Source organism: Poeciliopsis prolifica, unplaced genomic scaffold (assembly GCF_027474105.1).
Source record: "Poeciliopsis prolifica strain line A6 unplaced genomic scaffold, Auburn_PproV2 SCAFFOLD160, whole genome shotgun sequence".
NCBI classification, from domain to species: domain Eukaryota; kingdom Metazoa; phylum Chordata; class Actinopteri; order Cyprinodontiformes; family Poeciliidae; genus Poeciliopsis; species Poeciliopsis prolifica.
The window spans coordinates 331,403-357,672 of NW_026562535.1; the positions used below are offsets into that span (position 1 = coordinate 331,403).

Below are 26,270 nucleotides of genomic sequence, written 5' to 3' on the forward strand. Positions count from 1 at the left end.
CTAACGGCTTTTTCTCTTCATGTTGGCCACATTTTCTGTACTGACTATTTATTTTTCTCATTTTCAGCACTGACCTTACTGAAAGGGAAAACTTGAGGCTTATAGAAACTTGTATTTTCTGTCCTGGAGGGTTTACTAAGAAGCTGGTTCAGTTGTAAAGCAGGTTAAGTTAACCTAAAGCTTTTCTGACAGACTTTTCAAAATATTCACTAAGATCCAAATAAGATCATTAAATAATAATAAATCCTGAAACCTGATATCTGAACGTTTTTAACGTAATCTTTGCTCGGCTTGCGGGGCGCAGGCGGTTCCACGGGGAAGGGTGTGCTTAGCGGTAAAGAGAGAAAAAGAGTAAAAAGGTGCGAGTGGTTCTGAGTTGATCCCCTGTTCAGGTTATTCTACCTTTGTTTTCCTTCGCTGTGGTTCATCACAGCTGCTGGAGTTTCTGAACGTTCAATAAACGACAAACTTGGAGTAATGACCTCGTTAGTTTACGGTAAACAACCAACATCAAATAGGACACATATATTTGATTAACAAACATATATTTAACAAACAAATGGCTTCTACCACAATAATTGTCAAATTACATTAATTATAGTCAATAGGGTTTGATTTATAATTTGTATGTCTTCATGCCATGAGGTAGATCTCAGCCGGCTGGTGAGAGAAAAAGTAGATCTTGGTCTCAAAAGGTTTAGATAAAGCACCTAATGTTCTTAACTAAATGATGCTGCAGGTTTATCTATTAGCAGGTTTCATTTTGCCTGCACTTGTGTTCATTGTTTTAAGTGTATTTAACAAGTTTACCAAAATATAAAAAATGTCATTCAAACTGCATTTGCCTTGTTTTACTTTTCATTACATTACTGAGTTCATCCATTGTTACAGTCATTTCCATATTTAAGTACAAAACATTTCAGATACTTTAAGACTTTAACTCAAGTAACATTTCAGTGACTTTACTTTTACCAAAGTCATATTTTGGAGCGGTACCGATACTTTTACTGGACTCTGAGATTTCAGGACTTTATATAACTGGTTCTGCTTCGTCACATCTGCAGGTTTCAACAAATTCTTGTTTCATAACCATTTTGCTTCAGGAGTTTATGTTTCATAAGAGCAGCAAGTCTGAACAGAACTGGACCAGAACAGAACCTGAACCTCTCAGGAACCTGAAAACGTCCAGGTTCCTGACAGCAGGTTCTGACCCGAATAGGTCCAGCTGGGATTCGGGTCAGAACTCTGATGTCTGATCATCATAAAACTAAACGTCTCGGCATTTTGTTTGATTTTCACTAAATGAAGCTTTAAGTGATTAATGATCAGAATGTGACTTAGTGGAACCAATCAGACTGATAATCAATGATCAATAAACCATAATGTTCATTTATTCATCTGGAAACTCAAAACTTTAGGAATCTGCTGCTTGTAATGCTTCGTGTTTCCTCCAGCAGGCGGCGCTGCAGAGCTGCTCATAAATCAGACTGAGATGAAATGTATTTATTATTGAGTATTGCTAATCTAATAATTATTGATTATGAGGTGAAGTGGTGAATGGTGACAGTATTTATGTTTCATTCGTTACAATTTCAGTTTGATTTAGATTTTAGTTCTTGTCTGAAACATTTTGTTTTTCTAAAATCTTAGTTTTATTTACTTATTATTGTTTGTCTCAAGTTAAAGTTTGTTTTGTTTTTTGTGCTTCATTTGCATGTTTGTGTCCATCAGGCAGGTTTTATTGATAAGTATTGATAAGCAGAACTCATGGAAACGTTTCCTCCTCAGGATGAATCGTCTCGTTCTTCGCTCCATCCAGGGAACTGATCGATCACTGATCACTGATCAATCACTGATCACTGATCAATCACTGATCACTGATCAATCACTGATCACTGATCAATCACTGATCACTGATCGATCACTGATCACTGATCCATCAAAGTGTATATTGTTTTTCTGATCAATATTGAGGTGTGATGTCATCCTTCATTGATGAACACCCTGCAGCTCTGATCTTTTATTCATGGAAATCATTTTTACAACAGTTCAAAGTGCTTTGATGTTTATGGATGATCCATAAATCATTTTCTTCATATAATCTTTAATCTCCAAGCTTTTTAACCCACATGCAAGAACACAATCAGGTGAGGCAGTAAAAGAACAATAATAGTTTATTGAGTCCAGGGAAAAGGAAACGGGAAAAGGAAAGGGGAAAAGGAAACGGGAAAAGGAAACGGGAAAAGGAAAGGGGAAAGGAAACGGGAAAAGGAAACGGGAAAAGGAAAGGGGAAAAGGAAACGGGAAAAGGAAACAGGAAAAGGAAACAGGAAAAGGAAACGGGAAAAGGAAAGGGGAAAAGGAAACGGGAAAAGGAAACGGGAAAAGGAAAGGGGAAAAGGAAACGGGAAAAGGAAAGGGGAAAAGGAAAGGGGAAAAGGAAACGGGAAAAGGAAACAGGAAAAGGGGAAAAGGAAACGGGAAAAGGAAACGGGAAAAGGAAAGGGGAAAAGGAAACGGGAAAAGGAAAGGGGAAAAGGAAACGGGAAAAGGAAAGGGGAAAAGGAAACAGGAAAAGGAAACGGGAAAAGGAAACAGGAAAAGGAAACGGGAAAAGGAAAGGGGAAAAGGAAAGGGGAAAAGGAAACGGGAAAAGGAAACAGGAAAAGGAAAGGGGAAAAGGAAACGGGAAAAGGAAACGGGAAAAGGAAAGGGGAAAAGGAAACGGGAAAAGGAAACGGGAAAAGGAAAGGGGAAAAGGAAACGGGAAAAGGAAACGGGAAAAGGAAAGGGGAAAAGGAAACGGGAAAAGGAAAGGGGAAAAGGAAAGGGGAAAAGGAAACGGGAAAAGGAAACAGGAAAAGGAAAGGGGAAAAGGAAACGGGAAAAGGAAACGGGAAAAGGAAAGGGGAAAAGGAAACGGGAAAAGGAAAGGGGAAAAGAAAACGGGAAAAGGAAAGGGGAAAAGGAAACAGGAAAAGGAAACGGGAAAAGGAAACAGGAAAAGGAAACGGGAAAAGGAAACGGGAAAAGGAAACGGGAAAAGGAAACAGGAAAAGGAAAGGGGAAAAGGAAACAGGAAAAGGAAAGGGGAAAAGGAAACAGGAAAAGGAAACAGGAAAAGGAAAGGGGAAAAGGAAACGGGAAAAGGAAAGGGGAAAAGGAAACGGGAAAAGGAAAAGGAAAAGGAAACGGGAAAAGGAAACAGGAAAAGGAAACGGGAAAAGGAAAGGGGAAAAGGAAAGGGGAAAAGGAAACGGGAAAAGGAAACAGGAAAAGGAAAGGGGAAAAGGAAACGGGAAAAGGAAACGGGAAAAGGAAAGGGGAAAAGGAAACGGGAAAAGGAAAGGGGAAAAGGAAACGGGAAAAGGAAAGGGGAAAAGGAAACGGGAAAAGGAAACGGGAAAAGGAAACAGGAAAAGGAAACGGGAAAAGGAAACAGGAAAAGGAAACGGGAAAAGGAAACGGGAAAAGGAAAGGGGAAAAGGAAACAGGAAAAGGAAAGGGGAAAAGGAAACAGGAAAAGGAAACAGGAAAAGGAAAGGGGAAAAGGAAACGGGAAAAGGAAAGGGGAAAAGGAAACGGGAAAAGGAAACAGGAAAAGGAAACGGGAAAAGGAAACGGGAAAAGGAAACGGGAAAAGGAAACGGGAAAAGGAAAGGGGATGGGGTTCTGGAACTGATGACTGGATGTCTGACTGCCAATGAGAAGCTGCAGGTCAATCAGGGGGTCAAGGTCAGTCTCTCCAGGATAAACAGATTCATTCTTGGAGGGAGTCACTATGATACCTGGCTGGAGAAGATGGTTGGAGGGCGGACAGGTAGTGAGCGGTCAGAGCGGGTCCGACTCGGTCCAGAACACCGAACCTCCAGGTGGTTGAAGAAGCGTCCAAAGCAACGGAGCAGCAGAAGTATAAACCCGGGGCAGGGTTACATCTCAGAGGGCCTTTCATGAAACGATCAAAACACCCAGACCGAGCCGCCAAAGCAGCTGCAGGTGCGTCAACGGGGTCGGCTGGGCACAACTCCAGGGGCTCTGCATCCTAGCGGCACCTGGTGGATGCCTCTGGAAACAGCAGGTGCTCCAGGGAGACACAACAAAAATAAAAGAAACAGAAGAAAAACACAAACCCTCAATGGTTGGTGAAGTGCCGAAATGGATACATTGTTTAAAAATGTCTTTTTGTTATTTTAACTATTTTTATCATTACACATAAAAATCAATGTAATTTGGTTCTAGTATAACTTAAAACATGAACTGCTATTGTTACAGGTGACAGTACAGTAATTAGTTACGTTAATATTTATTTGTAAAGATTTTAAAGTGAGTTTTGTTTCTGTTGTGTTGAAATCAAAAGTCTTCTTTAGTTAAAAAGATTATGATTAAAGTGTTTCTTTATTAGGCCAAATGTTTTATGAAAATGAACCAATCTGCTCCTTGTTCTGTCCAAACATTGAGAGGCTCAACAAAATCCTTTCCAGATTCTTCAATTTTGTTGACGTTTAAATATGTGAATAATTGAAACATTTAGCCCTGATGAGTACAATGCCCCAGTTCAACAATGAAGCTATGACCCCAACCCCAACACCAAGCCGAACCCAAACCCCAACACCAACCCAAACCCCAAACCAAACCCAAACCCCAACACCAACCCAAACCCCAACACCAACCCAAACCCCAACCCGAACCCAAACCCCAACACCAACCCAAACCCCAACACCAACCCAAACCCCAACACCAACCCAAACCCCAACCCGAACCCAAACCCCAACACCAACCCAAACCCCAACCCAAACCCAAACCCCAACCCAAACCCAAACCCCAACACCAACCCAAACCCCAACACCAACCCAAACCCCAACACAAACCCAAACCCCAACACCAACCCAAACCCCAACACCAACCCAAACCCCAACACCAACCCAAACCCCAACACCAACCCAAACCCCAACACCAACCCAAACCCCAACCCGAACCCAAACCCCAACACCAACCCAAACCCCAACCCAAACCCAAACCCCAAACCAAACCCAAACCCCAACACCAACCCAAACCCAACACCAACCCAACCCCAACCCAAACCCAAACCCCAACACCAACCCAAACCCAACACCAACCCAAACCCCAACACCAACCCAAACCCCAACACAAACCCAAACCCAACACCAACCCAAACCCAACACCAACCCAAACCCCAAACCAAACCCAAACCCCAACACAAACCGAAATCCCAACACCAACCCCAACCCTACAGACACCCAAACATGGATGGATTCTGTCACTGCAGCTCTAATAGAACACAAATATTAGATTCAGTTCATCCAGTTCACAGATGCTCAATTCTTCTACCAGTCGATTGCTGGAAAGTTTTGAGTGGATCTCAGCCACAGGCGACAAACTGAAGGTCTTCAGGACACTGAGAGCAGAACTTCCTCTTCTGACAGGATCATCAAAATATTCACCAAGATCCAAAACCTTTGTGGCTTCATTAAAGAATAATCATTTAAAAAAATCAACAAAACGTGTTAAAATGAATAATCAGTCATTATTATTGTTACAACAAGGTGTTGTGCAATTCATTGTGTTTCAGATCCATTAAGAAATAAAAAGCGACTCAAAGAGCGACTGAGGAGCAGAGCAGGAGTTTTAATGATCTCCTCAACCATCGCTGTGTTCATGAGAGGCTCATCAATCATCCATCAATAAATATCAAGCCTGGAAACTTGATATCGTAACAGAACTCCATGTTTTTAACGTAATGTCTGCTCAGCAACGGGTGTCCTGCAGCGATAAAGACACGGAGAGTAAAAGGTGCGAATGGTTCTGAGTTGATCACCTGTTCAGGTTGTTTCACCTTGTTGCTGTGGTTCATCACAGCCAGTGGAGTTTCTGAACGATCAATAAACGACAAACTAATCACTAATGACCTCGTTAGTTTGCAGTAAACGTCACAACAAACATCAAATAGGACAAATATATTGACTCAGTTCTAGCAGCAGATCCTGGTCTCCAGACGTTTGGCTCCAGTTGCTTCACTTCCGGATGTTTAGCATCAAATGGTTCCCCTGAAATCATGAGCAGCTTTCATGTCTGCTGCTCAATTCAAACTTAAGAAAGAATAAAACTTTACTGCACACCAAGATAGAAATATTTTTGAAACAAATCCTTTATATAATCAGTTTTACAAACGTTGCATCTTTGATCATATGAATGTGTTTTATTAATAATACTTATTGGCTTCTTACAGCAGATTTCACAGCTGTCTGCTAAAATTTGGAACCAACTTTCATTTTCAAAGCAGATTTTATCTTTAGCAACAAGATAAGAGGTCCAGTTTTTATTATTGATTATTGGTATTAAAACAGTGAAAAGTTCTGATTTATGTTTCTGCTGCTGTGGTAACCGGGCCGTGGAACCGGGCAGAGGAACCGGGCCGGGGAACCGGGCAGAGGAACCGGGCCGGGGAACCGGGCAGAGGAACCGGGCCGGGGAACCGGGCCGGGGAACCGGGCAGAGGAACCGGGCTGGGGAACCGGGCAGAGGAACCGGGCAGAGGAACCGGGCAGAGGAACCGGGCCGGGGAACCGGGCCGGGGAACCGGGCAGAGGAACCGGGCAGAACCAGCAGGTCGTTCTGCTGCAATCCAGAACCACACATTGACATGACTGGACCTTTTTGAAACAGAAACTCTTGTCTTTCATCCACATTTTGTTCCGAAGTCAGAGGAAGGTCCAGAACCCAGAGCCGGTCCTGCTGGTCATCCATCCAGGTAACGGGTCGGGTTAACTGGATGAACATTTTATTAAACTGTTGAGATGAAGCTCAGAGTTTCAGGCAGATGAGACCAGAAATATAAAAGATTAAAGATTTGACTTTCCAGAGGCGCTTCACCCATTCATCTATTCATCCATTCATCTATTCATCCATTCATCCATTCATCTATTCATCCATTCATCTATTCATCCATTCATCCATTCATCTATTCATCCATTCATCCATTCATCTATTCATCCATTCATCTATTCATCCATTCATCTATTCATCTATTCATCTATTCATCTATTCATCCATTCATCTATTCATCCACTCATCTATTCATCTATTCATGAATAGATGAATAGATGAATGGATGACTGGGATAAATGGATGTTTATCTCTGAACTTCCTGGTTCAGAGATAAACATCAGAGTACCTGGAGCAGTACCCCAGCAGTACTCTGATTACCCCAGCAGTACTCTGATTACCCCAGCAGTACTCTGATTACCCCAGCAGTACTCTGATTACCCCAGCAGTACTCTGATTACCCCAGCAGTTCTCTGATTACCCCAGCAGTTCTCTGATTACCCCAGCAGTACTCTGATTACCCCAGCAGTACTCTGATTACCCCAGCAAAACATCCATTCATCCATTCACACACTGATGGTGGTGAGCTAACAGCTAACATTCTGGTACTATGATATGTGTGAAAGTTTCTGTCTGGTTCTGGTTCTGGTTCCGGTTCTGGTTTTATGCTGAATAATATTCTATAAACTCAAACTAATAAACAGTGAGTGTTTCTGGGCATTTATTGGCTCCTTTGTTTCCTGAGAGACATGACGTCACCGCTACAGACAGAGCAGCCAATCAGAGCGCAGAGCAGCTGGTCTCCATGGTAACGAGGGATCGCTTGGAGCAGAGCAGCGTCGGACTGAAGCTGAGAACGAACTGGGAGAACTGGGAGAACTGGGAGAACTGGGAGAACTGGGAGAACTGGGAGAACTGGGAGAACTGGGAGAACTGGAGGAGAAACTGGTGAGTCCGAGCCGCTGATTGGTTCATCGGTTGTTTGTTTGTGTCGCTGCGCGCGCAGCGGCGGCTGCTGCCGCTTCCTGGTTCAGAGATAAACATCAGAGTACCTGGAGCAGACCTTCACAATAAAAGCACGGAGCACTGAGGCCAGTTCCTCCTTCTGACCAGCAGATGGCGCCGCTTGACCAGCAGAAACATTTCTGATCCAAGTTCGGAAGGTTCTGGATTGAATCTGGTTCTGATCTGACCTGATGCTTTATCAATGGTACTGATATGATTATTGATACTTTATGAACTATTGACGCAGTCATAAAAGAGAAGAACTTTAACAGCTGACAAAAAGAAAAACTAATTCTATTTAGTTGCTTCTTGATTGAAAAAGTAAAAAGACAAAATTTTATTCTGTCATGAAAAGAACCAGAACCAGAACTCTTTCCAGCAGGCGTTCGTCCAGGAACTGTCTCTGGAGACAGACACGTCTGTGATGGACCCGTCCTCTGGTTCCAGAACCAGAACCGACCCTCTCTGTGTCTTCAGTCATGGCAGGAACATCCAGACACGACCGGGCCATGGCCCAGAAGGCCAAGCAGCAGCTGTCGGGATGTTCTGACCCGGTGGAGCGGCTCCGGCTCCAGTGTCTGACCCGAGGCTCGTCTGGGATCAAAGGCCTGGGCAGGTAAGCCCCGCCCACCTCGGTTCTGAACCCGGTCAGAACCGGACCGCGGTGGCTCTCAGATCCAGTTTGGTCGGGTCAGAACCAGAGGAAACTTTGCTTCAACCCGCCTGGAACCGGAGAGAAGAAACGAGAAACAACCACAAGAGAAAACATTTCAAAATATATGTATAAAATATGTTTAAAACATTTATAACTAAACTTAAAACTAATAAACTTCATAAAGAAACTGAAACACTGAACAAAAGTTTCAACATCTCTGCAGGTTCAGTACCTTCAGAGATCCAAAACACCACGAGTACTTTAGTTACTGCAGTACTCTGATTACCCCAGCAGTACTCTGATTACCCCAGCAGTACTCTGATTACCCCAGCAGTACTCTGATTACCCCAGCAGTTCTCTGATTACCCCAGCAGTACTCTGATTACCCGGTGTTTGTAGTGAGTTGTGTGTCTGCAGTAGTCATGCTGTGGGCTGTGCTGACTCGGCGTCGCTGCAGGATGTTGTTGTTTTGGTGGTTCTGTTGCTGTTGGTGGTTTCCAGCCGCTGATCTCAGTTCTGTGGTTCTCTGAGCTCATTTACTACATCAGATCAGCAGTTTGTGATCGTAGTTTCTCGGTTGGGCTCTAAATGTGTCATCACGGATGAGAACTAGAAACCACAAACACAAACAGCAAGTTTTTTAAAAAGTCTCTTCACTTCCTGTGTTTCTGTTCTCAGTTTTTGTTGTAGTGAGAATCTGTCAACAAATCTGGAGATACTTTAATAAAATGTTTGTAGTTTCAGATCATTCTATAGGGAGTTGTTGCTCCTCTGTTGGTAGCTGTGATGTGTGGTGGCCAGTAGGGGGCAGTGTTGGTCCAACGGTCTGCTTCCTGTCAGGACCTTCAGGGTCATGGACGACAACGAGAGCCGCTCCCTGGACTTCAAGGAGTTCCTGAAGGGCCTGAAACGACTACGGGCTGCTGATCGAGAAGGACGAGGCCGCCGCCTTGTTCCGCCACTTCGACCGCGACGGCAGCGGCTCCATCGACTTCGACGAGTTCCTCGTCACCCTGAGGGTAAACCAGTAAACCCAGTAACACCAGGTGGAAACATCCATCACAGACACATGTTTAATGATTTGAAATGAAGACCTGTCCTGGTCTCATTGGTCTCCAGTCTTTGGGTTTAATCTCCCGGCTGCTCGGTGAACCGCAGTGTCTGTTCTGACCTCAGAACCAACTGGTTCCACTGGGTTAGCCTGAACCCGTCCCTCTGTCCTGCAGCCTCCCATGTCCAAGTCCAGGAAGGAGGTGGTGATGGAGGCATTCAGGAAGCTGGATAGGACCGGAGACGGCGTGATCACCGTGGACGACCTGAGGGGCGTCTACAACGCCAAGTACCACCCAAAGTACCAGAACGGGGAGTGGACCGAGGAGCAGGTGTTCCGGACCTTCCTGGACAGCTTCGACTCTCCGTACGACAAAGACGGGAAGGTACGGCATGAAGAGTCTGACATGACGGTAGAGCAGACGGGATGAGTGGCTCTCCGGTGTGTTTTTGTTCTGGTTTGTTCCTGGTTTCCAGTTTCAGATCCACTAATTGAAGGAGAGCAGAGAAAATGTTGGATGTTTAAACCACACAGTTCATTTTCCCACCATCAGGTGATCAGTGATCTTCTTGGTGCTAGCATTAGCATTAGCATTAGCTAGCTATGTCTGCTGCTGGGTCTCCCGCTCTGTGCTGTACGGTTGGAACCAGACGGGATGCTCAGTTTGGTTCTGATTCGGTTCTGGACTTCACCCCTCAGCAGAACTTTTCTGGATCCAGCAGGACGATCCAGTTCCTTGGTTCCATGTCCAGATTTGTATTTTTCTACACATTAAGACACTAAAACCCAAAGGTCAGAGGTCAGGTCCTAACCTTTGGGCCTCAGAAACTTTACCTTCCTGTATGTAACCTGTGGGTCAGTCAGTAGGATGATGTCTACGCTCGTCTACTCCGGGTTTCTCCAGTTTTCTCTGGGTTTCCGTCGGTCCGGAGAACGTTGGACAGAACCGGTTCTGGAGCCGCTCCTCTTCCTCACTGACCGTCTTCATCCTCTGACCTCCAGGTGAGCAAAGAGGAGTTCCTGAACTACTACAGCGGCGTCAGCGCCTCCATCGACAGCGACGCCTACTTCATCCTGATGATGAGGAACGCCTGGAAGCTCTGATGAATGACGAGTCGTATCATAATGTTTTACAGCCATCACTATTGATAATAATACTGATATTAATGGTTCACTGATATCACATAATTGATGTCCATTTTTAGGATGTGAAGCTTTACTTCAACATTTCAACAGAAACTTTTATTCTTCATGATCAATGATTGGTTAATGACGGTTAAATAAAGGTCCTAGTTCAAACCTGGCAGTATGTACAGAACATTAATAGAGACAAAGCGGAGCAGTACATTCTTGTCTGGATGCTTGTGACGTTTGGACCGGGTCGGATTTTACAGCAGCAGCGCCGACCCGACCACAATCAGAACAAACAGGTTGCAACAGGAAGTCCCCACTCGGCATGCGGCGCGTTTGAGAGCTGCAGCAGCTGCAGCAGCTGCAGCAGGTTCTGGACGGGTCCGGATGGGAGCAGTTTCTAAAGAACTTCTCTGATGTTTCCACAGGTTCTACCGCTGTCAGGAACCAGAACCCAAACAGAACCGGGTCAAACAACAGAACATGTGGAACTATGAAGGAAAACGACCTTTATAATCACTTTGACCCAATCTGTACTAAGATTGGCTTCTGACCCGGTTCTGACCCAAATGATCAGATTGAATAATGAGTCTTTGGTTCCTTCAGATGACCTTTGATCTGAACTTAACGGATCAGAACCAGAGGAACCATTCTATCTGGGTTCTGTTGGGTTCTGTTGGGGTCTGTCTGGGTTCTGTTGGGTTCTGTTGGGGTCTGTCTGGGTTCTGTTGGGGTCTGTCTGGGTTCTGTTGGGGTCTGTCTGGGTTCTGTTGGGGTTCTGTTGGGTTCTGTCTGGGTTCTGTTGGGTTCTGTTGGGGTTTTGTTGGGTTCTGTCTGGGTTCTCTTGGGTTCTGTTGGGTTCTGTTGGGTTCTGTCTGGGTTCTGTCTGGGTTCTGTTGGGTTCTGTCTGGGTTCTGTTTGGGTTCTGTTGGGGTCTGTCTGGGTTCTGTTGGGTTCTCTTTGGGTTCTGTTGGGTTCTGTTGGGTTCTGTCTGGGTTCTGTTGGGGTTCTGTTGGGTCTGTCTGGGTTCTGTTGGGTTCTCTTTGGGTTCTGTTGGGTTCTGTCTGGGTTCTCTTTGGTTCTGTCTGGGTTCTGTTGGGTTCTGTCTGGGTTCTGTTGGGGTTCTGTCTGGGTTCTGTTGGGTTCAGTTGAGTTCTGTCTGGGTTCTGTTGGGGTTTTGTTGGGTTCTGTTGGGTTCTGTTGGGGTTTTGTTGGGTTCTGTTGGGGTTCTGTTGGGGTCTGTCTGGGTTCTGTTGGGTTCTCTTTGGGTTCTGTTGGGTTCTGTTGGGGTTTTGTTGGGTTCTGTCTGGGTTCTGTTGGGGTTCTGTTGGGTTCTGTCTGGGTTCTGTTGGGTTCTGTCTGGGTTCTGTTGGGGTTCTGTTGGGTTCTGTTGGGTTCTGTCTTTTTTCTGTTGGGTTCTGTCTGGGTTCTGTTGGGGTTCTTTTGGGGTTCTGTTGGGTTCTGTTGGGTTCTGTCTGGGTTCTGTTGGGGTTCTGTTGGGGTCTGTCTGGGTTCTGTTGGGGTCTGTCTGGGTTCTGTTGGGTTCTGTCTGGGTTCTGTTGGGGTTCTTTTGGGGTTCTGTTGGGGTCTGTCTGGGTTCTGTTGGGGTTCTGTTGGGTCTGTCTGGGTTCTGTTGGGGTCTGTTTGGGTTCTGTTGGGGTCTGTCTGGGTTCTGTTGGGGTTCTGTTGGGGTTCTGTTGGGTTCTGTCTGGGTTCTGTTGGGGTCTGTCTGGGTTCTGTTGGGGTTCTGTTGGGTTCTGTTGGGTTCTGTCTGGGTTCTGTTGGGTTCTGTCTGGGTTCTGTTGGGTTCTGTTGGGTTCTGTCTTTTTTCTGTTGGGTTCTGTCTGGGTTCTGTTGGGGTTCTTTTGGGGTTCTGTTGGGTTCTGTCTGGGTTCTGTTGGGGTTCTTTTGGGTTCTGTTGGGTTCTGTTGGGTTCTGTCTGGGTTCTGTTGGGGTCTGTCTGGGTTCTGTTGGGGTTCTGTTGGGTTCTGTCTGGGTTCTGTTGGGGTTCTGTTGGGGTTTTGTTGGGGTTCTGTTGGGTTCTGTTGGGTTCTGTTGGGTTCTGTCTGGGTTCTGTTGGGGTCTGTCTGGGTTCTGTTGGGTTCTGTTGGGTTCTGTCTGGGTTCTGTTGGGGTCTGTCTGGGTTCTGTTGGGGTTCTGTTGGGGTTCTGTTGGGTTCTGTCTGGGTTCTGTTGGGTTCTGTTGGGGTTTTGTTGGGGTTCTGTTGGGTTCTGTCTGGGTTCTGTTGGGGTCTGTCTGGGTTCTGTTGGGGTTCTGTTGGGTTCTGTTGGGTTCTGTTGGGGTCTGTTTGGGTTCTGTTGGGTTCTGTTGGGTTCTGTTGGGGTCTGTCTGGGTTCTGTTGGGGTCTGTTTGGGTTCTGTTGTTCTGTTGGGTTCTGTTGGGGGGTTCTGTTGGGTTCTGTTGGGGTCTGTCTGGGTTCTGTTGGGTCTGTCGGGTTCTGTTGGGTTCTGTCTGGGTTCTGTTGGGTTCTGTTGGGTTCTGTTGGGTTCTGTTGGGTTCTGTTGGGTTCTGTCTGGGTTCTGTTGGGTCTGTCTGGGTTCTGTTGGGTTCTGTTGGGTTCTGTCTGGGTTCTGTTGGGTTCTGTTGGGTTCTGTCTGGGTTTGTTGGGTTCTGTTTGGGTTCTGTTGGGTTCTGTTGGGTTCTGTCTGGGTTTTGTTGGGTTCTGTTTGGGTTCTGTTGGGTTCTGTTGGGTTCTGTCTGGGTTCTGTTGGGTTCTGTCTGGGTTCTGTTGGGGTCTGTTGGGGTTCTGTTGGGTTCTGTCTGGGTTCTGTTGGGTTCTGTCTGGGTTCTGTTGGGTTCTGTTTGGGTTCTGTTGGGTTCTGTTGGGTTCTGTCTGGGTTCTGTTGGGGTTCTGTTGGGTTCTGTTGGGTTCTGTCTGGGTTCTGTTGGGGTTCTGTTGGGTTCTGTCTGGGTTCTGTTGGGGTCTGTCTGGGTTCTGTTGGGGTCTGTCTGGGTTCTGTTGGGTTCTGTTGGGTTCTCTTTGGGTTCTGTTTGGGTTCTGTTGGGGTCTGTCTGGGTTCTGTTGGGTTCTGTTGGGTTCTGTTGTGTTCTGTTGGGTTCTGTTGGGTTTGGGTGCTTTGGTTCTTTTGATGGGTCAGTTCCATCAGGAGGTTCTAGTGCCGGATGAAGGGTGTCCAGCAGAACCTTCTGGTTGGTTCTGATCAGGTCTCTGAGGTTCCCTGCTGAGATCAATGATGTTTTTGAACTTTGAGTCAGAACCACCAGAGCGGGTCAAATGGACCGCCTGGTTCTGGTTCTGCTGCCATGTTCCACCAACAGAACCTTCTGGTTTAACAGAGCTTCATGGAGAACCAAAGTCCATTTGGACCTACAACAGAACCTGTGAAAGCATCAGAACCGGTTTGATGCAAATATTCAGAACCAGAACCAGAACCAGCAGCAGGTCTGAGAGATGATGATGATGGTGATGATGATGATGATGATGATGATGATGATGATGATGATGATGATGATGACATGAGAGTGAAGCCATAATAACAGAATAAATGGAAGATTTGATTGATTTTATGAAAGTTCCTCCATTTTTCAATCTTTGTGTTAAAATGAGGATCTTTCAGAACCGGCCGGTTCTGATCACATCTCAGCTTCTTCTCCTAGTTTTGCCTTTTTATTCTGATAATATTATGACTTTATTCTCCAAATGAAATGATAAATGATCCCATCAGGATCCCGTCAGATTGGATCAAACCGTTTCCTCAGCCAATCAGGGCCAGTCGCTGGAGATGCTGGGCTCTGATTGGCTGCAGGCCTGTTAGTGTGAATGTGAGCGCTGGGACCAGTAAGAGGAACTGGTTGTTCTCAGGTTCTGGGGACGGGGATCCCACGACCGGGTCCATTCAGGAAGCAGCAATATGAGGTCAAAGGTCAAATACTGAGAGGAGCCCTGAAGAATGAACAGATGCCTGAGGGAGGGTCAAAGGTCGCATGAGTCCAGCAGAGTCTCTGGGAGTCAGATCTGAAGGACAGATGGGACGCTGGTCGTCCAGCTGGTGGCGCTGTGCTGCTGGCTCTGGTAGAAGCTGGACATGGTGACGTAGGCCTCCTCCAGTCCCGGGCCGCTGCGCCGGGCCAGGAGGTTCTGGAACTCGTCTTCGCGCTGCGGGACGTCGACGGGGGACGGCACGCCGCTGGGGACGCCGCTGGGGGACGGCACGCCGCTGGGGACGCCGCTGTCCTCGCCGTCCGAGCAGCTCAGCAGCGCCGAGACCTCCAGCTCTTCGGTGTCGGCGCTGGAGGCGGTGCTGTGGGACGAGTCGGACCCGGACCCGGACTCGGACCCGGACCCGGACCCAGAGGGCCTCCTGCGTGGCTCCGCCTCCTCCGCCTGCGGCAGGACTCGCAGGGAGCTGAAGACTTCGTGGTGCAGGTCCAGCAGCAGACCCTGGGGAGCAGCAGACGGTTAGGCGGGTTCTGATGCGAGCAGAACCCGAGCAGAACCGGTTCAGGAAGTCACCTTGTTGGGTTTGCAGATCTGGACCAGCGCCTGCTTGGGGTGCGGGATGCTGGGCCACAGGATGGAGAAGATCCTGAGAGAAACAGGAAGTTAGGAACCAGAGACACACCTGAAGCTCCGGCCGGACCCGGGCTCCTACCCCGTCTTCCAGACCACCAAGATGCCGCACAGAACCACCAGCGCCGACACCAAGGTCAGGACCAGTCCGAAGACGGGCCGCTCTGTCTCATCCGGACTCGATGATGATGTCAGTGACCGCAGCTCAGGGCTGTGCGCCGCTGGACGTCCGCCGTCCTCACCGGGCGGCGTGTGGAAGGAGAACGAGGGGCTCCAGGCGCTCCAGGTTCCCTGCAGGACGCCGACGGGGACGGACCGGACCCTCACCCGGTACTCCGAGTCCTGACGGAGGTGCTGCCTGTCCATCTGCAGGAAGTTATTTGACGAGACGTTCTGGGTCTGCGGGACGAGATCAGGAGGTCAAACGTCCAGCCGAGGTCAGAGGTCAGACTCTGCGCTGGCGCCGAGAGCCTTACGATGTTGCTGCCGTCGGTCCACAGGTTGAGCTGGAAGATCTGGGTGTTCAGATTCAGGTAATCTTTGTTGTAGGGGATCTGGAAGTGGATCTCAGCCCGGTCCATCAGCGATCCATCGTCACTTTGACGATCCACGGACTTTTGGGTTTTACTGGAACACAGAGCAGCAGGTTCTGAAACATCGGCAACCTGCTAGCAACGAGACCCTGCTGGCAACGACACCCTGCTAGCAACGACACCCTGCTAGCAACATCACCCTGCTGGCAACGACACCCTGCTAGCAATATCACCCTGCTAGCAACATCACCCTGCTAGCAACAACACCTGCTAGCAACATCACCCTGCTAGCAACATCACCCTGCTGGCAACGACACCCTGCTAGCAATATCACCCTGCTAGCAACATCACCCTGCTAGCAACAACACCATGCTAGCAACGACACCCTGCTGGCAACATCACCCTGCTGGCAACGACACCCTGCTAGCAATATCACCCTGCTAGCAACAACACCCTGCTAGCAATATCACCCTGCTAGCAACAACACCCTGCTAGCAACGACACCCTGCTGGCAACATCACCCTGCTGGCAACGACACCCTGCTGGCAACGACACCCTGCTGGCAACGACACCCTGCTGGCAACGACACCCTGCTGGCAACATCACCCTGCTGGCAACGACACCCTGCTGGCAACGACACCCTGCTGGCAACGCCTGCTAACAACCCTGCTAGCAACAACACCCTGCTAGCAACGACACCCTGCTGGCAACATCACCCTGCTGGCAACGACACCCTGCTAGCAACATCACCCTGCTGGCAACGACACCCTGCTAGCAACATCACCCTGCTGGCAACGACACCCTGCTGGCAACGACACCCTGCTAGCAACATCACCCTGCTAGCAACAACACCCTGCTAGCAACATCACCCTGCTAGCAACAACACCCTGCTAGCAACCACACCCTGTTAGCAACATCACCCTGCTAGAAAAATAACCTGCTGCAACGACACCTGCTGGCGACGACACCCTGCTAGCAAAATCACCCTTCTGGCAACGACACCCTGCTAGCAACATCACCCTGCTAGCAACGACACCCTGCTAGCAACGACACCCTGCTGGCAACGACACCATGCTAGCAACATAACCCTGCTAGCAACGACACCCTTCTAGCAACGACACCCTGCTGGCAACGACAGCCTGCTGGCAACGACACCCTGCTAGCAACAACACCCTGCTAGCAACATCACCCCACTACAACACCCTAACAACATAACACTGCTAGCAACGACAACCTGCTAGCTACATCACCCTGCTGGCAACATCACCCTGCTAGCTACATCACCCTGCTAGCAACGACACCCTGCTAGCAACATCACCCTGCTAGCAACGACACCCTGCTAGCAACATCACCCTGCTAGCAACAACACCCTGCTAGCAACGACACCCTGCTGGCAACGACACCCTGCTGGCAACGACACCCTGCTAGCAACAACACCCTGCTAGCAACATCACCCTGCTAGCAACAACACCCTTCTAGCAACATAACACTGCTAGCAACGACAACCTGCTAGCAACATCACCCTGCTAGCTACATCACCCTACTAGCAACGATACCCTGCTAGCAACGACACCCTGCTAGCAACATCACCCTGCTAGCAACGACACCCTGCTGGCAACGACACCATGCTAGCAACATCACACTGCTAGCAATGATACCCTGCTAGCAACGACACCCTGCTAGCTACATCACCCTGCTGGCAACATCACCCTGCTAGCTACATCACCCTGCTAGCAACGATACCCTGCTAGCAACGACACCCTGCTAGCAACATCACCCTGCTAGCAACGACACCCTGCTGGCAACGACACCATGCTAGCAACATCACCCTGCTAGCAACGATACCCTGCTAGCAACGACACCCTGCTAGCTACATCACCCTGCTGGCAACGATACCCTGCTAGCAACGACACCCTGCCAGCAACATCACCCTGCTAGCAACGACACCCTGCTGGCAACGACACCATGCTAGCAAATCACCCTGCTAGCAACGACACCCTTCTAGCAACATCACCCTGCTGGCAATGACACCCTGCTAGTAACGACACCCTGCTAGCAACGACACCCTTCTAGCAACATCACCCTGCTAGCAACAACACCCTGCTAGCAACGACACCCTGCTAGCAACATCACCCTGCTAGCAATATCACCCTGCTAGCAACATCACCCTGCTAGCAACATCACCCTGCTAGCAACCACACCCTGCTGGCAACGACACCCTGCTGGCAACGACACCCTGCTAGCTACATCACCCTGCTGGCAACATCACCCTGCTAGCAACATCATCCTGCTAGCAACGACATCCTGCTAGCAACGATACCCTGCTGGCAACATCACCCTGCTAGCTACATCACCCTGCTAGCAACGACACCCTGCTAGCAACATCACCCTGCTAGCAACATCACCCTGCTAGCAACGACACCCTGCTAGCAACATCACCCTGCTAGCAACGACACCCTGCTGGCAACGACACCCTGCTAGCAACGACACCCTGCTGGCAACGACACCCTGCTAGCAACATCACCCTGCTAGCAACATCACCTTGGTAGCAACACCACCCTGCTAGCAATGACACCCTGCTAGCAACATCACCCTGCTAGCAACATCATCCTGCTAGCAACGACACCCTGCTAGCAACGACACCCTGCTAGCAACGACACCATGCTAGCAACATCACCCTACTAGCAACATCACTTTGCTGGCAACGACACCCTGCTAGCAACGACACCCTGCTGGCAACGACACCTTGCTAGCAACGACACCCTGCTGGCAACGACACCCTGATAGCAACATCACCCTGCTAGCAACACCACCCTGCTAGCAACGACACCCTGTTAGCAACATCACCCTGCTAGCAAAATCACCCTGCTGGCAACGACACCCTTCTAGCAACAATACCCTGCTAGCAACGACACCCTGCTAGCTACCTCACCCTGCTGGCAACATCACCCTGCTAGCTACATCACCCTGCTAGCAACGACACCCTTCTAGCAACATCACCCTGCTAGCAACGACACCCTGCTAGCAACGACACCCTGCTAGCTACATCACCCTGCTGGCAACATCACCCTGCTAGCTACATCACCCTGCTAGCAACGATACCCTGCTAGCAACGACACCCTGCTAGCTACATCACCCTGTTGGCAACATCACCCTGCTAGCTACATCACCCTGCTAGCAACGACACCCTGCTAGCAACGACACCCTGCTAGCAACATCACCCTGCTAGCAACGACACCCTGCTTGCAACGACACCATGCTAGCTACATCACCCTGCTAGCAACGACACCCTGCTAGCAACGACACCCTGCTAGCAACATCACCCTGCTAGCAACGACACCCTGCTTGCAACGACACCCTGCTAGCAACATCACCCTGCTAGCAATGACACCCTGCTGGCAACGACACCATGCTAGCAACATCACCCTGCTAGCAACGACACCCTTCTAGCAACATCACCCTGCTAGCAACGACACCCTGCTAGCTACATCACCCTGCTGGCAACATCACCCTGCTAGCTACATCACCCTGCTAGCAACGACACCCTGCTAGCAACGACACCCTGCTAGCAACATCACCCTGCTAGCAACGACACCCTGCTTGCAACGACACCATGCTATCAACATCACCCTGCTAGCAACGACACCCTTCTAGCAACATCACCCTGCTAGCAACGACACCCTGCTAGCAACATCACCCTGCTAGCAAAATCACCCTGCTGGCAACGACACCCTGCTAGCAACAATACCCTGCTAGCAACGACACCCAGCTAGCTACCTCACCCTGCTAGCTACATCACCCTGCTAGCAACGACACCCTGCTAGCAACATCACCCTGCTAGCAACATCACCCTGCTAGCAACGACATCCTGCTAGCAACATCACCCTGCTAGCAACGACACCCTGCTGGCAACGACACCCTGCTAGCAACGACACCCTGCTGGCAACGACACCCTGATAGCAACATCACCCTGCTAGCAACATCACCTTGGTAGCAACACCACCCTGCTAGCAATGACACCCTGCTAGCAACATCACCCTGCTAGCAACATCACCCTGCTAGCAACGACACCCTGCTAGCAACGACACCCTGCTAGCAACGACACCCTGCTAGCAACGACACCCTGCTAGCAACATCACCCTGCTAGCAACATCACCCTGCTGGCAACGACACCCTGCTAGCAACGACACCCTGCTGGCAACGACACCTTGCTAGCAACGACACCCTGCTGGCAACGACACCCTGTTAGCAACATCACCCTGCTAGCAAAATCACCCTGCTGGCAACGACACCCTTCTAGCAACAATACCGTGCTAGCAACGACACCCTGCTAGCTACCTCACCCTGCTGGCAACATCACCCTGCTAGCTACATCACCCTGCTAGCAACGACACCCTTCTAGCAACATCACCCTGCTAGCAACGACACCCTGCTAGCAACAATACCCTGCTAGCAACGACACCCTGCTAGCTACATTACCCTGCTGGCAACATCACCCTGCTAGCTACATCACCCTGCTAGCAACGATACCCTGCTAGCAACGACACCCTGCTAGCTACATCACCCTGTTGGCAACATCACCCTGCTAGCTACATCACCCTGCTAGCAACGACACCCTGCTAGCAACGACACCCTGCTAGCAACATCACCCTGCTAGCAACGACACCCTGCTTGCAACGACACCATGCTAGCAACATCACCCTGCTAGCAACGACACCCTTCTAGCAACATCACCCTGCTAGCAACGACACCCTGCTAGCAACATCACCCTGCTAGCAACAACACCCTGCTGGCAACGACACCATGCTAGCAACATCACCTGCTAGCAACGACACCCTTCTAGCAACATCACCCTGCTAGCAACGACACCCTGCTAGCTACCTCACCCTGCTGGCAACATCACCCTGCTAGCTACATCACCCTGCTAGCAACGACACCCTTCTAGCAACATCACCCTGCTAGCAACGACACCCTGCTAGCAACAATACCCTGCTAGCAACGACACCCTGCTAGCTACATCACCCTGCTGGCAACATCACCCTGCTAGCTACATCACCCTGCTAGCAACGATACCCTGCTAGCAACGACACCCTGCTAGCTACATCACCCTGTTGGCAACATCACCCTGCTAGCTACATCACCCTGCTAGCAATGACACCCTGCTAGCAACGACACCCTGCTAGCAACATCACCCTGCTAGCAACGACACCCTGCTTGCAACGACACCATGCTAGCAACATCACCCTGCTAGCAACGACACCCTTCTAGCAACATCACCCTGCTAGCAACGACACCCTGCTAGCAACATCACCCTGCTAGCAACGACACCCTGCTGGCAACGACACCATGCTAGCAACATCACCCTGCTAGCAACGACACCCTTCTAGCAACATCACCCTGCTAGCAACGACACCCTGCTAGCTACCTCACCCTGCTGGCAACATCACCCTGCTAGCTACATCACCCTGCTAGCAACGACACCCTTCTAGCAACATCACCCTGCTAGCAACGACACCCTGCTAGCAACAATACCCTGCTAGCAACGACACCCTGCTAGCTACATCACCCTGCTGGCAACATCACCCTGCTAGCTACATCACCCTGCTAGCAACGATACCCTGCTAGCAACGACACCCTGCTAGCTACATCACCCTGTTGGCAACATCACCCTGCTAGCTACATCACCCTGCTAGCAACGACACCCTGCTAGCAACATCACCCTGCTAGCAACGACACCCTGCTTGCAACAACACCATGCTAGCAACATCACCCTGCTAGCAACGACACCTTCTAGCAACATCACCCTGCTAGCAACGACACCCTGCTAGCAACATCACCCTGCTAGCAAAATCACCCTGCTGGCAACGACACCCTGCTAGCAACAATACCCTGCTAGCAACGACACCCTGCTAGCTACCTCACCCTGCTGGCAACATCACCCTGCTAGCTACCTCACCCTGCTAGCAACGACACCCTGCTAGCTACATCACCCTGTTGGCAACATCACCCTGCTAGCTACATCACCCTGCTAGCTACATCACCCTGCTAGCAACGACACCCTGCTAGCAACATCACCCTGCTAGCAACGACACCCTGCTTGCAACGACACCATGCTAGCAACATCACCCTGCTAGCAACGACACCCTTCTAGCAACATCACCCTGCTAGCAACGACACCCTGCTAGCAACATCACCCTGCTAGCAACGACACCCTGCTAGCAACGACACCCTGCTGGCAACGACACCATGCTAGCAACATCACCCTGCTAGCAACAACACCCTTCTAGCAACATCACCCTGCTAGCAACGACACGACACCCAGCTAGCTACATCACCCTGCTGGCAACATCACCCTGCTAGCTACATCACCCTGCTAGCAACGACACCCTGCTAGCAACGACACCCTGCTAGCAACATCACCCTGCTAGCAACGACACCTGCTTGCAACGACACCATGCTAGCAACATCACCCTGCTAGCAACAACACCCTTCTAGCAACATCACCCTGCTAGCAACGACACCCTGCTAGCAACATCACCCTGCTAGCAACGACACCCTGCTGGCAACGACACCATGCTAGCAACATCACCCTGCTAGCAACGACACCCTTCTAGCAACATCACCCTGCTAGCAACGACACCCTGCTAGCAACGATACCCTGCTAGCAACGACACCCTGCTAGCTACATCACCCTGCTGGCAACATCACCCTGCTAGCAACGACACCCTTCTAGCAACATCACCCTGCTAGCAACGACACCCTGCTAGCAACAATACCCTGCTAGCAACGACACCCTGCTGGCAACGACACAATGCTAGCAACATCACCTGCTAGCAACAACACCCTTCTAGCAACATCACCCTGCTAGCAACGACACCCTGCTAGCAACGATACCCTGCTAGCAACGACACCCTGCTAGCAACGACACCCTTCTAGCAACATCACCCTAGCAACGACACCCTGCTAGCAACGACACCCTGCTAGCAACGACACCCTTCTAGCAACATCACCCTGCTAGCAACGACACCCTGCTAGCAACGACACCCTGCTAGCAACATCACCCTGCTAGCAACATCACCCTGCTAGCAACGACACCCTGCTAGCAACGACACCCTGCTAGCAACATCACCCTGCTAGCAACGACACCCTGCTAGCAACGACACCCTGCTAGCAACGACACCCTGCTAGCAACAACAGGCTGCTTCCATTAGGGTCGGGGTCACATCAATTGACCCCAAAGGAACCGGGGTCAGCAGGTCAACAGTCAGAATTTCCTCCTTATCAGTGAATATCAATGATTTGCTTTTCATGTCACTGAGTCGCAGTTTTTGGTCGTTTCTGGTTTAGATTGTTGAACATGTGATCCGAGTTTTAATACCTTTGAATCTGTTCAGTCGTTGATTTCAAGTTTCTTCTTCTTTGTCTGGTTTTCATTTCATTATGAAAATTTTCCTCACAAACATTCAATCTTTGTTTATGTTCTGCATGTTAGAAATAAATGAAAATAAACCTGGAAGGAAAACGAGTTGAACTGTTTACTCCGACACCCTGAAACAGGAACCGGAGCTGGTTCAGCGTTTCCCCCACACTTTTCAGATTTAAAGGGGTTAGGATATGAAACTCTTTCACCTCGATGCTGAGACTCGTGAATGATCGTGCGGCGCTGTGGGCCGGAGCGGCCCGGTTCTGGACTCACCGATCTTCTGCAGCAGGACGGTGGCCGAAAGCCGTCCTCCTCCCCGCCGGTGGACCGTCACGTTGGCGACGGCGACGGGACACAGACCGCTCACCGTGTCTCCGTGAGCCTGGACACATTTCTGCTGCATCCTGTGCTTCTGCTGCCGCACCTGGCTGCAGAGACCAGCAGAAGGTTCTGTCGGGTTCTGGCAGAACCTGGCTCAGGAGCAGCCGGAGCAGAGAGCCTTACCACACTATCATCTCGTCGATGGGTCTCTGTCCCCGTCCTCGTCGTCCTCGTCTCCGTGGCGACCCAGCAGCTGGCAGGTCAGGCTGTTGGCCCTGATGCTGATATGAGAGCTGCAGCTGAGGCCCGGTTCTGGCAGGAAGCAGAACCACAACCACACACAGCAGGGGACCAGTCAAAGTTCTGCCTCAGACAGTTACTTATGTTCACGTCAGAAACATGGAAACCAGAAACTAACGATTCATTGAACCAATCAAACGCTTTGATCTTCTGATCAGCTGCTTCAGTCTGATTGAAAGGAGATCAGGGTTTCAGCTGTTTTCAGTTTAGTCCACATCAGATGGAACCAGAACCAGAACCAGAACCAGAGTTTCTCTCAGGTCCTTCCTGCCACAGACAGCAGATGTTCCTGTGTGTTTCTGACCCAGCGGTCTGGTTCTGCTGGGTTCTGCTGGGTTCTGTCTGGGTTCTGTCTGGGCAGGCCGGGTCCAGTGGGTCTTACCTGAGTCCGGGTCGCGGTCTCCACTCTGAGCCCGGTTCCCAGCCGCCTGCAGCAGCAGCAGCAGGATCAGGACGATAATCCAGTCAGGCAGCATCGTCTCCTTGCAGCAGCATTAACTCACCTGTTCTCCACTCACCCTGAAGTGCTGCGGCGCCGCGGCGATAAGCAGCAGCAGCAGGCGGGGGAGGGGCCAGCCAGGAGAGAGGAGGGAAAAGAGGAGGCGACGGGTTCACGAGGTTTCAGCTGCAGGAAGTTTGAGAAAACATCTTGAAAAGAAGAAGGCTGATTGGCCAGATGGAGACATTGCAAAATGGATCAATGACGACACAGAGGATTCAGGATCAGCGTCGAATTATTGTTATGACACAACGTGGGACACACACAACCATCAGTACAACACACAACCATCGGTACAACACACAACCATCAGTACAACACACAACCATCAGTACAACACACACAACCATCAGTACAACACACAACCATCGGTACAACACACACAACCATCAGTACAACACACAACCATCAGTACAACACACAACCATCGGTACAACACACACAACCATCGGTACAACACACACAACCATCAGTACAACACACACAACCATCAGTACAACACACAACCATCGGTACAACACACAACCATCAGTACAACACACAACCATCAGTACAACACACACAACCATCAGTACAACACACACAACCATCGGTACAACACACACAACCATCGGTACAACACACAACCATCAGTAACACACAACCATCAGTACAACACACAACCATCAGTACAACACACAACCATCGGTACAACACACACAACCATCGGTACAACACACAACCATCAGTACAACACACAACCATCGGTACAACACACAACCATCAGTACAACACACAACCATCAGTACAACACAAACCATCGGTACAACACACACAACCATCGGTACAACACACACAACCATCAGTACAACACACACAACCATCAGTACAACACACAACCATCAGTACAACACACACAACCATCGGTACAACACACACAACCATCGGTACAACACACAACCATCAGTACAACACACACAACCATCGGTACACAACACACAAACCATCGGTACAACACACAACCATCAGTACAACACACAACCATCAGTACAACACACACAACCATCAGTACAACACACACAACCATCAGTACAACACACACAACCATCGGTACAACACACACAACCATCGGTACAACACACAACCATCAGTACAACACACAACCATCAGTACAACACACAACCATCAGTACAACACACAACCATCAGTACAACACACACAACCATCAGTACAACACACAACCATCAGTACAACACACACAACCATCGGTACAACACACACAACCATCGTACAACACACACAACCATCGGTACAACACACAACCATCAGTACAACACACACAACCATCAGTACAACACACAACCATCAGTACAACACACACAACCATCAGTACAACACACAACCATCGGTACAACACACAACCATCAGTACAACACACAACCATCGGTACAACACACACAACCATCGGTACAACACACAACCATCAGTACAACACACACAACCATCAGTACAACACACAACCATCGGTACAACACACAACCATCGGTACAACACACACAACCATCGGTACAACACACAACCATCGGTACAACACACACAACCATCGTACAACACAACCATCAGTACAACACACAACCATCAGTACAACACACACAACCATCAGTACAACACACACAACCATCAGTACAACACACAACCATCAGTACAACACACACAACCATCAGTACAACACACACAACCATCGGTACAACACACAACCATCGGTACAACACACACAACCATCAGTACACACACACAACCATCGGTACAACACACACAACCATCGGTACAACACACAACCATCGGTACAACACACACAACCATCAGTACAACACACACAACCATCGGTACAACACACACAACCATCAGTACAACACACACAACCATCGGTACAACACACACAACCATCGGTACAACACACAACCATCGGTACAACACA

At 49.5% G+C, this 26,270-nt stretch overlaps 2 protein-coding genes across 2 annotated transcripts; one reads left to right on the forward strand and one right to left on the reverse strand.

Moving 5' to 3' along the window:
• The first annotated feature begins 7,524 nt into the window (after positions 1-7,524).
• Positions 7,525-11,021, forward strand: capslb (calcyphosine-like b). The gene is given in 6 exon segments (XM_055025813.1): positions 7,525-7,791; positions 8,326-8,464; positions 9,344-9,410; positions 9,412-9,522; positions 9,730-9,939; positions 10,557-11,021. Coding segments are annotated over 5 exon segments (627 nt in total). The 5' UTR covers positions 7,525-7,791; positions 8,326-8,327; the 3' UTR covers positions 10,659-11,021.
• Positions 11,022-13,492: 2,471 nt separating this feature from the next.
• On the reverse strand, positions 13,493-24,593 carry LOC129356190 (interleukin-7 receptor subunit alpha-like). Its single transcript, XM_055025789.1, is given in 9 exon segments — positions 13,493-15,108; positions 15,181-15,253; positions 15,320-15,636; positions 15,714-15,823; positions 15,826-15,864; positions 23,467-23,621; positions 23,698-23,719; positions 23,722-23,826; positions 24,197-24,593. Coding segments are annotated over 9 exon segments (1,347 nt in total). The 5' UTR covers positions 24,291-24,593; the 3' UTR covers positions 13,493-14,676.
• Between the last annotated feature and the right edge of the window lie 1,677 nt (positions 24,594-26,270).